At 38.5% G+C, this 14966-nt stretch overlaps 1 protein-coding gene across 9 annotated transcripts in view; it reads right to left on the bottom strand.

Annotated features, from left to right (window-relative positions):
* The window catches only part of IDO2 (indoleamine 2,3-dioxygenase 2), a 67808-nt gene that overhangs the window by 42828 nt on the left and 10014 nt on the right, over positions 1–14966 (bottom strand). For 4 of the 9 annotated variants that reach the window (XM_069573006.1, XM_069573007.1, XM_069573010.1 and 1 more), the window contains exon 2: positions 1558–1653. The exons of 4 other annotated variants lie outside the window; for them this stretch is intronic. In XM_069573006.1, coding sequence (XP_069429107.1) covers positions 1558–1653 — 96 coding nt within the window. Of the gene's footprint in view, positions 1–1379; positions 1473–1557; positions 1654–14966 lie in introns of all 9 variants that reach the window. One more of the 9 variants, XM_069573012.1, reaches the window with a different exon arrangement.

The following is a 14966-nucleotide window of genomic DNA, read 5'->3' as shown; positions in this document are numbered from 1 at the left end:
TCCTGGGCCTCCTTCAACTTGCAGGTGGCAGATTGTGGGACTTTTCAGCCTAGGTAATCATGTGAGTCAATCCCTCCTAATAAGTCTCTTTCTGGATAGATAGGAAAAGAAAAGAGTCAGGAGATCTCTGACTAATCACCTCCAAAGGCTCTGCCTCCTAACACCATCACATTGGGGATTAGGATTTCAATGTATGAATTTGGGAACCACACAAATGTTCAGGCCTTTGTACTCAGTTTGAAATTCCCCTGTTGAGGGGCATCTTGGTGGTTTCTGGTTTAGGTAATCACTTACACATCAGCTTTTGCATGAACACAAAATTTCAGTTTACTTGGGTAAATATGTAGTAATGTGATTGCTGGGTCATATGGTAATTCTTTATTTGAATCTGCCACCTGGATGGAAGGGGAGTTTGAGAATGGACATATGTATGTGTATGGTTAAGCCTCTTCCCTGTTCACCAGAAACTATCATAACATTGTTAATTGGCTATGAGTGAAAGTGAAAGTGTTAGTCGCTCAGTTGTGTCTGACTCTTTGAGACTCCTTGGACTGTAGCCTGCCAGGCTCCTCTGTCCATATAATTCTCTAGGCAAGAATACTGGGAGTGGGGTAGCTATTCCCTTCTCCAGGGGCTCTTCCTAACCCAGGGATAAAACCTGGGTCTTCCCTATTGCAGGCAGAGATCTTTCTGAGCCATCAGAGCTATAACTTAACACAAAATTATAAGGTTTGTTTTTTTTTTTTTTAAAAAAAAAAAAAAAGAACCTGCCAGGGTAGCTGTGATATTTTGCAGGCCTTCTTCCAGGGTAGCTGTGATATTTTGCAGACCATCTTCCAGGGTAGCTGTGATATTTTGCATTCTCATCAGCAATGTGAATGAGAGTCTCTTTGCATATATCATCACCAGTGTTTGCTATTGCCAGATTTTAAAAAATGTTAGCTGTTCAAATAGGTGTTAAATTACCTTTTAGTACTTATTATCATAGATAAATAGTCCTATATTTCTCTGTAAGTTCCCTAGTTTCGTTGTTATTCCTTTCTGATTAAGGCTTATCAACGATTTCTGAAGAATCTGCTAACACTGGCTGTATAACTGAGAAAGTCTCTTGGCTCAACTCTTTTATAGGACTCCAACAATAAATCAGTGTGACTTCACCCAGAGGGAGGGGAACCCTGACAATGGGCCTTGGCGTGAGGACACTGAGAATTCCATGCCTATCCTGACCCAGCTACATCTTATCCATCAATTTCCTGACACTTCTCAACCAGATTGCCTTCTTTATTTAAAAAACAAATATTTGTTGAGTACTTAATATAATATAGTCCAGGAATTGTTCTGTGTAGGCTCTGGAAATTTTAGGGAAACACACATCATACCAGAAGCAAGTGTTATTCCACTCATCACCAGGAGTGAGATTGTTTTAGTTCTGCGGATGAAGTCACCATAGTGAGTGGTCAGCTGATCCATGTCTACAATGTTGAGAAAGAAAAGTGGTGAGAGGATGAAAATAGGGTAGTGAGAAAGGGTCAAGGAGAAGAACACAAAATGTTGTACCTCGTTTACTTGAGCTCGAAGCTGGTGGCTCTCAATCAGCTGGGGAAGTCTGTTGGCAATTTCCATCCAAGGACTATAGTGACCAGGGAGTTCTCTCTGCATTCAGAAAATTCAAATGTCTCAGTATTTCAGACCTCTCTGTGAAGCAGCCTCATTGCCACTTTCAGATTTCAGTCTTAAGGCAGAATTCAGATCAATTCTATTCAACAAATACTGAGAATTCACTGAATCCGATGTGAGGCATTGATACACAGGTGACTAAAATGCAGTGCTTGCGGTTAGGAGCATGTGACTACTAAGGGATAAATAAAGTGTCATCAGACATAACCAATGCAGTATAATATGTTTGATTATGGCTGTGTATAAGCTTAAGAAAGGGCTCCCCCGGGGGCTCAGTGGTAAAGAATCTGCCTACAATGCAGGAGCCACAGGAGACGTGGGTTTGATCCCTGGGTCAGGAAGATCCCTTGGAGAAAAGCATGGCAACCCACTCAAGTATTCTTGTCTGGAGAATTCCCATGGACAGAGGAGCCTGGAGGGTTACAGTCCATGTGGTCACAAAGAGCTGGACACTACTCAAGTGACTTAACATGGCACAGTACACTTAAGAACTAGAAGAGGAGGAAGTGGTTAATTCTGTTGGTTATTCTCGGGGATTAAAGGGAAATGGTCAGAGAAACATGACAGATGGGGCCAGTATTAGGGTCTGAAAGTGGCTTTTCTAGTTGGCAATTTGAGGATGAGAAGGCATGTTTTGAAACAGAGCAGATGATGGATAAATCATCTGTTCTTGGGATTACAGATCATTCAGTATTACTCAAATCTAAAGTTTAAGAGAAATGACAAAGTAATGACAAATGACTCATAGCAAATGGAAGTCACTCATCCATTAGTGAGGTGGATGAACCTAGAGCCTGTTATACAGAATGAAGTAAGTCAGAAGGAGAAAAAGAGCTATCATGTATTAACTCACATATAAGAAATCTAAAAAGGTGGTGCTAATGAGCCCATTTGCAGGACAAGAATAGAGACACAGAAAATGGACTTGTAGACACAGCAGGGGAAGGAGAGGGTGGGACGAAGTGAGGGAGTAGCATTGATATTTACACATTACTCTGCATAAAATAGAAAGCTAGTGGGAAGCTTCTATATAATACAGGGAGCCCAGCCCGGCACTCTGTGATGACCTAGGGGGTGGCATGGGGGGAGGTGAGAGGGAGGTTCAAGAGAGAGGGGATATATGTACGCTTATGGATGATTCACATTGTTGTACAGCTGAAACCAACACAATATTGTGAAGCAATTATCCTCCGATTTAAAAGAAATTGGGGGAAAAAAAAGGTAGAGGCAGTGAGGATGATTTCCATGGATCAGGTGATTGGATGAATTGGTGAGAACACCATGAATTGAAACAGAAATACAGGCGGAGTCACAGACAGGGCATATAATACTGAATTTATTTATATTTATTTGTTTATTTATTTTATATACTTTAAAATATAAATTTATTTATTTTAATTGGAGGTTAATTACTTTACAATATTGTATTGGTTTTGCCATATATCAGCATGAATCCACCACAGGTATACATGTGTTCCCCACCCTGAACCCTCCTCCCTCCTCCCTCCCTGTACCATCCCTCTGGGTCATCCCAGTGCACCAGCCCCAAGCAACCAGTATCATGCATCGAACCTGGACTGGCGATTCATTTCATGTATGGTATTATACATGTTTCAATGCCATTCTCCCAAATCATCCCACCCTCTCCCTCTCCCACAGAGTCCAACAGACTGTTCTATACATCTGTGTCTCTTTTGCTGTCTCACATACAGGGTTATTGTTACCATCTTTTTAAATTCCATATATATGCGTTAGTATACTGTATTGGTGTTTTTCTTTCTAGCTTACTTCACTCTGTATAATAGGCTCCAGTTTCATCCACCTCATTAGAACTGAATTTATTTTTAGATCTGTCTCAAAAGTCCACGGAATGTCACCTAAAATATCCATGGAATGTCAAGATATGGCTATATACTGGGCAGCTGGATATACAATTGGGAGTTCAGGAGAAAATTAACGTTAGAAATATGCAGTTGGGAGTATCATAGTAGTGCAAATTCCACTTTGTGGTTAAAATGGCAAGAGTATACAAAGATAATTCAGGAGAAGTTGCAAAGTGAAAAGGGAAGGCTTAGATCAATGCACTGGGGGACCTTACAAGGCAGACAGAGAAAATAAATCCAGCAATTCAGATTATGAAGACAGGCACAGAGGCTCAATGAGCCAGAAAAGAACCACCCTATGGAAGTCAAGACATTAGAGGGTTTCTTGGAGAGCCAGACATCTTTTAAGACTTCTTAAGTGAACAATGTAAAGAAATAGAGGAAAACAATAGAATGGGAAAGATTAGAGATCTCATCAAGAAAATTAGAAATACCAAGGGCACATTTCATGCAAAGGTGGGCACAATAAAGGACAGAAACAGTATGGATGTAACAGAAACAGAGAATATTAAGAAGAGGTGGCAAGAATATACAGAAGAACTATACAGAAAAGATCTTTATGACCCAGATAGCCACAATGGCATGATCACTTACCTAGAGCCAGATATCCTGGAGTGTGAAGTCAAGTGGGCAGGCCTTAGAAAGTATCACTATGAATAAAGCTAGTGGAGATGATGGGATTCCATTTGTGCTATTTGAAATGCTAAAAGGTGATGCTGTTAAAGTGTTGCACTCAACATGCCAGCAAGTTTGGAAATCTTAGCAGTAGCCATAGACTGGAAAAGGTAAATTTTCATTCCAATCCTAAAGAATATTCAAACTACCTTACAATTGTGCTCATTTCATGTGCTAGCAAGGTAATGCTCAAAATCCTTCAAGCTAGGCTTCAACAGTACACCAACTGAGAACTTTCAGATGTACAAGCTAGATTCAGAAAAGGCAGAGGAACCAGAGGTCTAATTGTCAACATCTGTTGGTTCATGGAAGAAGCAAGGGAATTTTAAAAAAGCACCTACTTCTACTTCATTGACTATGCTAAAGCCTTTGACTCTGTGGATGACAACAAACTCTGGAAAATTCTTAAAGAGATGGGAATACCAGACCACTTTACCAGCTTCCTGAGAAATTTGCATGCAGGTCAAGAAGCAGCAATTAGAACTGGACATGAAGCAATAGACCAGTTCCAAATTGGGAAAGGAGTATGTCAAGGCTAAATATTGTCACCCTACTTATTTAACTTCTATGCATTTCACATCATGTGAAATGCCAGGCTGGATGGAACACTAACTGGAATCAAGATTGCTGGGAGAAATATCAATAACATCAAATATGTAGATACCACCCTAACGGCAGAAAGCAAAGAGGAACTAAAGAGCCTCTTGATGAAAGTGAAAGAGAGTGAAAAAGCTGGCTTAAAACTCAACATTCAAAAACTAAGATCATGGCATCTGGTTCCATCACTTCATGGCAAATAGATGGGGAAACAATGGAAACAGTGACAGACTTTATTTTCTTGACCTCCAAAACCACTGCAGATGGTGACTGCAACCATGAAATTAAAAGACACTTGCTTCTTGGAAGAAAAGCTATGCCCAACCTAGACAGCATATTAAAGGCAGAGGCATCAATTTGCCAACAAAGTTTTGTATAGTCAAAGCTATGGCTTTTCTAGTAGTCAGGGTTCTCTGGATGTGAGAGTTGGACCATAAAAAAGGCTGAGAGCCATTCATCTGCTGAAACTAATCGCCAGTCTATGTTCGATACAGGATACAGGATGCTTGGGGCTGGTGCACGAGGAAGATCCAGAGAGATGGTATGGGCTGGGAGGTGGGTGGGGGGTTCAGGATTGGGAACTCATGTACACCCGTGGTGGATTCATGTCAATGTATGGCAAAATCAATACAGTATTGTAAAGGAAAATAAAGTAAAAATAAAATTTTAAAACAGAAGAAAAAAATAGATAACCAACAACAACAACAAAAAGGCTGAGAGCCAAAGAATTGATGCTTTTGAACTGGTTGCTAGAGAAGACTCTTGAGAGTCCCTTGGATTGCAAGGAGATCAAACTAGTCAATCCTAAAAGAAATCAACCTGAAATAGTCATTGGAAGGCCTCATGCTGAAGCTGAAGCTCCAATACTTCGGCCACCTGATGTGAACAGCTGACTCACTGGAAAAGACCCTGATACTGGGAATGACTGAAGGCAGGGGGTAAGGGAGGCAACAGAGGATTAGGTGGTTGGATGGTATCATTGACTCAATGGACATGAGTTTGAGCAAACTCTGGGAGATGGTTAAGAACGAGGAAGTCTGACTTGCTGCAGTCCATGGAGTCTCAAAGAGTCGGACATGACTGAGTGAGCGAACAACAACAGCGATTTATCTATCAAATGGCCAAATTCATCATTTTAAGTAAGGTTCCCTATTTAAAATAAAGACTGAAACATCACTAAGACATATACACCAATTCAGATCGGGGTCATGGAAACAGGGTTTGAGTACAGTGTGCTGAAGAGGTAAAAGCATAGAGACTGAATACGTGAATTACTTTTTTGGGAGCACCATAAGGTATTAGGGCTTCCCAGGTGGCTCAGTGGTAAAGAATCTGCCTGCTAAAGCAGGAGACGCAGGTTCAATCCCTGGGTCAGGAAGATCCCCTTGAGAAGGAAATGGCGACCCACTCCAGTATTGTTGCCTGGAATATCCCATGAGTAGAGAAGCCAGGTAGGCTACAGTGCATGGGGTCGCAAAGAGTCAGACATGACTTAGCGATGAAACAACAACATAGGGCATTAACAAGGGGGAAGTTTGTGTTTGAGAGCTGTTTCCACTGAAGAATAAACGATGTGAGTGGGTTTACAGTCTGCTACTCAAGAAGCACAGACTAAAGAAAAAGAAGAGAGGAAATAAAAAAGAAAAGAATCATGAGGAAGGGGAGGAGGAGAGAAAGAGCCCCGATGGAACATAGTTAAAGGAATAGGAGGGCTGCCCTGGTGGCTTAGTGGTAAAGAATCTGTCTGCCAATGCAGGAGACAGAGTTCCATCCCTGGTCTGGGAAGTTCCCATATGCCTCACAGCAACTAAGTCCATGTGCCACAACTGATGAGTCTGTGCTCCAGAGCCGGGGAGCCACAACTACTGAGCCACACGTCCTAGAGCCACAGCAAGAGAAGCCTGCGCAACACAAGGAGACAGTAGGCCCCGCTCGCTGTAACTAGGAAAATCCCGAGCAGCAACGAAGACCCAGCACAGCCCAAAATAAAAATCAATAATTTTTTTTAACTAAAGAGAACAAGAAAGTCTGAAGTATGAAGGCATTCATGTCTTATGAACTTAATTTCTCAGCAAACGGTAGTGTAGAGTCAGGTTGTATAATTTGAGGAGAGAGGTGCGTGTTAAATTCATTATAGGAGAAGGAGAACAGGAAATTAAACACAAAATACAAATATATCACAATGCATAGTAGGTATATTATAATGCAGTACCATGACTTAAAAAACCCAGGGAAGTTTGAAAACAATTAGTTTGGAGAGCTGTAGGTCTATAAGTTACCAATAAGTCACTTATTTGTCAGAAAGTAAAATAAAACTGGGTGAATTTAACATCCAATGCACAACCTGTGAAAATTATAGACTTTATTTAATCCTCTGATTTCTATCTTCTATCAATTCAGGACAAATTGGGGCACCCTTTTGTAGCTTTCTCAAATTATACCAGATTATCATAATTTCATAATTAAAAATTTTTAATATAGATATTGTCCAGGGGGGGAAATTTTCCCCTCTACCTTTCCTAAGTTCTTGAGTCTGGACTCACAGTAAATTGACACAAAACAGATTAACAGGAGAAAAAGAAAGGAATGTTATTAATAGCTTGTGCATACAGACTATTAGAAATGGGACCGAAGAAATGGGATCTGAGAAGTGACCATAGCAGGCAACTTTTATTCTTTTTAGACAAAGTAACGATAAATCTGTGATGAATGGACAAGACAATGAACCTTGGGCTTCAGGAATTTAGTGAAGAAATGTATTCAGTCTTGTCCTGGGGTCATCAATTAAAGAACTAACAGGGTTTTATTTATTTAGGCTTCTAGGCTCAAATTCCCTGCCTATAGTGATAAGGGTGTCTTCCTATTTCCATATGCAAGGAGGGCATCTTTCATAGGAGAGATTTATTTCCTGATTCTAGGGAGACAGAAAAGAGGGTCAAAGTTCCATTTGAACTTACTGTTTCTTTCTGTTTTTAAATGGTCTTTTTCTTTTATTTTTTAAAATTTGCTTTTAATTGGAGGATAATTGCTTTACAATATTGTGTTGGTTTCTGCCATATGTCGACATGAATCAGCCATGGGTATATATATGATCCTCCCTCCCACTTCCCACCCTGACTGTTTCTTTAGTAACTTTAGTTCAATATAATCACTATGAAGGACTTCCCTGCTGGTCCAGTGGTTGGGATTTTGCCTTCCAACGCAGGTGGTGTGGCTTCAAGCCCTTGTTGGGAAATGAAGATCCTACATGCTTTGTAGTCAAAGAGTCAAAGCATAAAACAGAAGCAATATGGTAACAAAATTAAAGAAAGACTTTAAAAGTAGGCCACATCAAAAAAAAAAAAAGAATGTAAAGAACAGAAGACAAATAATCAATATGAGTGAGGCATATTCAGGGGTGACTTGCCCAGGGCCCCAACAATACGGGTATTCACAAAGAAGAAACTGTACCATTTTCTGTTCATGTATTCTTCACTCTGTTCCTCAATTTCTCAAGGTAGAGTCCACTACACTCCCCTAGTCTCCCAGAGTGAAAAACACTTATAAGCATAATGGTCATTTTCCCTAGCAGTGACGCAGAATTGAAGAAAGCTGATAACTGACCCAGGTTTGGGGATTTACAGAGGGGGGTGGAGTCGAGAATGCTCACACTCACAGAGGCAGAGAGATTTACGGGTAACTGACTCTGAACTGGCAACTCGTTTTTCTCCTGTTTTACCAACAACAATTGAATGCAGCAACAGAGACAAGGGAATATAATATTTTCAAAGGAAATCACAGAAGGAGACTCATAGTATTCAAGAGGTCTTTTTAAAATGGGCTTGAGAAAAAGCTGTAAGTCAGTCATCACCTCTGGCTTTCTTTCTTTGGTACCTAGAAAAGGGTTTATAGTCTGAGAATTAAAGCACCCTGGGGAATTCCATGTGGTTAGGACTTGGTACTTTCACACTGGTGACCTGAGTTTAATACCTCGTGTGGGAACTACAATCCCACAAATCATGTGACACATCCTGTGAGATTGTAGTTCTCACACCAGGCACTGAACTCAGTTATATATATATATGTATATACATACATATATATATATAAATAATTATAATTACACATATAAATTATATATTAGTATAATAATTACTATACTATATTATAATATATAATTATATTATAATATATAATATAACATAATAATATATACAGCATCCTGGATTTTTATTTCTGGGCTTGCATTGAAATCTTTAAATACTCCATTGTTCCTCAATCTAAGCCACCCTCTATTCTTTAATACCTCCTTTCCCCTTAGACTCCTAGATGCTTCTTACCCTTCTTCCTCTTTTTCATCCTCTCCCTTCTTTAAACAGTTCAAGTGTTTGGACTCCCGTATCACCCCGCAAATATAAGAAAACACTGAGCTTTGAGAACCTCTGGGTTCTCCAAATGCAGTTCCCGTCCGGCAGCACTGGGATGATGTGAAAACTTGTTAGATATGCAAATTTGGGGGACTCCTCGCCAGACATATTGAACCCAAAACTCAGGGCTGGGACCCAGCCTCTGTGTTTTAGCAAGCCCTGTACGTGAAGCTAATGTAACCAAAAGTTTGAAAACCACTGATGTGGGGACCTCAAAAGTGAAGGGAGGAAGGATGTTAAAGCTAGTTTACAATCCATTAAAAATGTACCCACCAGGGTTTCCTTGGTGGTCTAGTGGTTGAGAATCCACCTGTTAATGCAGGGGGCATGGGTTTGATTGCTGATCCGGGAATATTCCACATGCTGAGGAGCATCTGAGCTGATGCCCTGTGACTGCTGAAGCCTGGGTGCCTAGAGTCTGTACTCCACAACAATAGAAGCCACCATGATGATAGAAAGTCAGCACCCTGCAAGGAAGGACAGTTCCCCACTCCCTGCAACTAGAGGAAGCCCACGCACAGCAGTGAAGACCCAGAGCAACCAAAAATAAAACTTAAATAAACAAATAACTTTTTTTGTTAAGTACCCACCCTTCCTGCGGGTTTTTCCTCTAGCAGCTGAATAAAATATTGAATTATTTTCATTACTTTCTGACTGCCAGATTCTTTTTTAAGTTACAGTGTTGGGGGCAGGACCAGCTGATGAGTATTTCTCTACACAGCATCCCTTTTGGTGTTAGTTAATACTTCTCTATCACATCTGTTTCAACACCTACAGACAGTCCTAACGTGCTATGAATGAATATTGGTAATTGCTTACAATTTTTGGCCATCATTAACAAATCTGAAACAGTCATTCCTGTATGTGCATTTTTAGGTATTGTCTCATTAACAGGATAAATTTATAAATGTGGATTTACTGAATGAAAGATTTTTGCACGTGGAATGGTTGAGAGCTACTACTTGGTTTTCTTACAGAAAAGTTACATGAATTGATAGTTGCATTTATATAATATGTAATATATAATGGGAGTGTCAGTTTATTTATGATTCTAACAAGGTTGAGCATTACCAAACATTTTTGTGGTTATTTTTAAAGCTACATACATTGGATTCTTTGCACTAAAATTCTATAGTTATTTTAATATTTAATAATAAAATAAGCATCAAAAAGATTCCTTTCTCAAAAATGATGATTAAAATAATGTAGTCAATGTTGATGGCAAAACAGTCAAAAAGCACAGAATTTAGAAGGTGGAAAGTAAAATTACTCTTGTTCTCATCCTCTCATCTAGCAGTAATGACCCTCGGAAGTTTGTGTGGTTTTCCAGAAATTTTGCATGTTATCATTGTATTGTTTACATTTCTGTAATTTTTGATGAGTTTGAATATCTTGTCTTATGCTTTGTCATTGCATTTTGGGTGCAGGTATGAAACTGCCATTCATATCAGAGTAGTCAAGTGAGCCAGCATTTTCATTTATGCATTGGGTTTTCGGTTATACTTAGAAAGTTCTTTTTGTCCCAATATTACTTCTTTTTAGAATATTTCTAGTTTAACTGTTGATGCTTACTTCTTTAATCTATCTACACTTGTGTTGTGAGTTAGGATTGATTATCTCATTAGTGCACTTTCAAAATAGAGGAAGTTCAAGCCAGAGAAATAAAGTAACTTTCCCAAGGTTATGCATCTCGTTGGTGGTCAGGCCAAACCACTTCTGACTCAAAGTTCAGTGTACTTTCCAGCACCTCCTGAGAGTAAACACATGGAGAATGGTGAGATGTTTAGTGCAAGGGAATAAGAAGTCCAGAGAAACTTGACATGTTTTTCTTCCCCTTATTCCAGTGACAAGGAGACCCAGAAATTGGATGGACAGAAATAATAAAATCTGTGGCCTTCTTTTCTATTTTTTTTTCCAGTTTCCTATTTGATATTATTCTTTTTCTGGACTTTTATATCTGTCAAAGTATAGTTTTCAAAAGTTGAAATATGACTCACGCAAATATGAAACGCATGTCCAAAATAAATTTAGTTTATTAATGAGAAACTCAGCAGGATGGCCAAGTTCCTTCAAAAGCATTTGATAGACTAAAGTGTTTAGAGTTTTAAAAAAACGAATGCTAAAAAAATAATTGCTAAGTTAAAAGACATGGTAATGGGTTAATGTCTTCTGTGGCACAACCGTCACAAACTTTAGGGTTCTATTTTCTACTCAACAGAAATCACTTGCAGCTCTTTTGAGCAAAAATTTGCAAGTTAACATGTGATTTCAGAGATTCAGTCCTACTCAATAGTAAGCAGCATGTCAAAAAAGGAGCATAGTTCTTAAGGAAGGTAAGTAAGTAATCCTAAAGTGAAATTGCTAATTAGACAGGGCTCCAGGTGATATTGACTAAAACTCAGCCCTCCTTTCATTCTGCTTTGGATAGTTCTTCTTAATACATTTATAATCTAAAAAAGAACAGATTTTATAGATGTCATGTATTTTATAGAAACATAAACTGTATTATACTGGTTCACGAAATCAGCTTCTGGTTAAGAAAATAGTACAGAAAGCGAAAAAAAAAAATTTTTTTTAAAGTTTAAGTGAAATTAAACCATTCAAATGTCCGTAAGGAAAAGTTGGATGATACTATTAGTATTATAAAAATTAGAATGTGATCTATTGGACTGAGTAGAATTTGAAAGAGATTTTTAGGGAAATAAAAGACTGGAAAAATGGAAAGAGGCTGGTGTGACATAGCTGCCAAGTAAAGAGGAGACAAAAATATTAGATGACTTTGAAGAGATGGGTAGGCAGCATGAGCAGCCTCTGAGGATACACCAAACTACAGGATTTTGTTTTAAAGAGAGGAGTTACGTGGTTTGATTTTTTTAAATTTAAGGGTCACTCTGACTGCCATGCAGGGTATGTATTACAGTTGGGCAACAGGGGAAATAAAGACAGGTTACAAAGCAACAGTCCAGGAAGAAATGGTGGTGGATTGCACTAGGGTGGAAAAGAGAAAGGTGAGCAGCCGAGAGAGAGATTTCAGAGACAGGGATGAATTTGTTCCCAGGAGTCATTAGAGAATAATGAAGATTACTGCAAGACTCAATTACAAAATATGTAGCTAAGGTTAACACAGGTCTAGTACAAAGTGAACACTCACTAAATAATAGTTACTACTATAAAATAACTATGGCACCCAACTCCAGTACTCTTGCCTGGAAAATCCCATGGATGGAGAAGCCTGGTAGGCTGAGGGTCGGACACGACCGAGAGACTTCACTTTGACTTTTCACTTTGGTGCATTGGAGGAGGAAATGGCAATCTACTCCAGTGTTCTTGCCTGGAGAATCCCAGGGACGGGGGAGCCTGGCGGGCTGCTGTCTATCGGGTCGCACAGAGTTGGACACCACTGAAGTGACTTAGCATAGGAACTAAAAAAAATTCCATTCTTAATGAAATATAGAAGAATTATATCAATAAATTTTGCTAATACTTTGAAAATCTAAATTGAAACCCCAAGTGAAAAACTGTAAAAGGTCGTTTTTTGTTTGTTCTTTTTTCACCTAGAAGTATGAAATCTTCTAGGTGAAATAAGCTTCTAGACCAATAAGCATAGAGGAAATGAAAAATATAATTAAAAACTTATCACCTAAAATCTGTCCTTTCTTAAGAATGATGATATATTATCTGTTCCAGAGAATAGATGAAGATGAGAAAGCACTTAATGCAATTTGTGAAGATAACAGACTCTCAGGACTAACCCCTGAAACCTTTAACACTAGTGCGGTGTATGAATACAAAAAGGTAATTCTTAAATAAAATATTATCAAGCTGAATTCATTAGTATAAAAGACCAACCCAATTTTGGCATTACTGTGAGTATATTTTGACACTGGAAAGTTGTTGTTGTCTTTTAGTTGCTAAGACATATCCAGCTCTTTTGCAACCCCATGAACTGGAGCTAGCCAAGTTCCTTTGTCTGTGAGATTTCCCAGGCAAGAAGACTAGAGTGAGTTATCATTTCCTCTTCCATGGGATCGTCCCCACCTAGGGACTGGACCCACATCTCATGCACTGCATGTAGATTTTTTATCACTGAGCTGCCAGGGAGGCCCCTGGACAGTTGTTACGATACATAAAATCAGAAAAGCCAAGAAAAAGTATAGAAAAGGTTTAGAAAGAATATTTTGATAAGTTGTTTGAGAGCATGCCAAAGTAACAATGTGCTGTGCTTAGTTGCTCAGTCATGTCCAACTCTTTGTGACTCCTTGGACTGTAGCCCACCAGGCTCCTCTGTCCATGGGGATTCTCCAGGCAAGAATACTGGAGTGGGTTGCCATTTCCTTCTCCAGGGGATCTTCCCAATCCAGGGATCAAATCTAGGTCTCGCACACTGTAGGTGGATTCTTTACCATCTGAGCTACCAGGGATGCCCAAAAGTAACAATAAATGGATATTAAAATGCCCTCCAAGGCAGAACTTGGCAATGATAAATTTTCTTTTTTTTTTTTTTAACTGTTTCTTTCTTTTTTTTTTTCTGGAGGATGTAAACAGATTTGGGACTGAGGTTCTGTGGCTTTGGGCAGCAGCTGCTACAGAGAGGGGTTCACCATCTCTGCCCACCTGTCTCCATTTAGAATAAGAGCTCAGGCATTTCTATGATGAAGATTGGACAAGAATTAAAATTTTTCATTGGTGACAAATTGATTCATCCACCTAGGGGAACTGTATCTTTTGTTCTGGTCTCATCCTCATCAAAATTGTTTTCTAGGCTGGGAGCAGAGAGTTCACATTAATTCACATCTGTAAACTAAGTGTTCTGAAACATTAAAAGTAGTACAAAAATATGCAGTAGGCCAAAATGATAAAAAAAATTTCAGCAAAAAAACCTGAAGAAATAGTGAATTAGCTCCGGGAGGTACATTAATCTCGCACTAGAGAGAGTGAATGCCCAGAGGCTAGAATGAAGAATTGGGAAGCTTCCTAAGCAAATGTCCTCAAAATTAGCTCGTGATTACAAGTTAATTTTAGGAACAAGATAAGCAATTTTTGTGGGAATGACTTGGTTTGAATTAAACCATCAGAAGTTTCATATATTGGCTGTATTTATAGAGGGAAAATTAAAATTAACCAAAATGTCTAATGCCATTAAATTGCAATGTTTTATCATGCAAATAGGATTTAATGAAACCATTAAAATTATATTGTTAAGACTGATTAATTTCAGGCAGTTTTATTTTATAGCATTGCATTAAAAACACACAATGCAGGTTTAGATATGCAATAGAAGTACAACTTTGCAGCTTTGCAAACATATAGACACACATATATATACAGACAAATACATAGCCAAACATATACACCCTTAGATAAATTATCCCCAGATACCTAAGGTATATTGATTTTTTGTAGAGTTATGAATAATCAATTTCCTACTTTTAAGAATCTTCAAATATGAACTTGATATGAATTTATTAAGTTGGTAACAAAATAGTCACATTTAAATTTTTTTTCATAAAAAATCTTGTCACTAATGATGCGCCACTGAATTTTAGTAGTCTCCTAATTTCTAAAGATTAATAATAAAATAAATATTCAATAAAAGGAGTTTGAAGTAAGATTTCAAGCAGAGGATGGTCAATTTATAGTACATATTGACCTGATATTATATATAATTGAAAGAATATTTTTATCAATAATGGGGTCTTAAGTTGTGATTAAAAGCAGTTGGGAGATA

The sequence above is a fragment of the Ovis canadensis genome, chromosome 26 (genome assembly GCF_042477335.2).
Source record: "Ovis canadensis isolate MfBH-ARS-UI-01 breed Bighorn chromosome 26, ARS-UI_OviCan_v2, whole genome shotgun sequence".
Taxonomy (NCBI): domain Eukaryota; kingdom Metazoa; phylum Chordata; class Mammalia; order Artiodactyla; family Bovidae; genus Ovis; species Ovis canadensis.
This window is presented reverse-complemented; position numbering and strand designations above follow the sequence as displayed.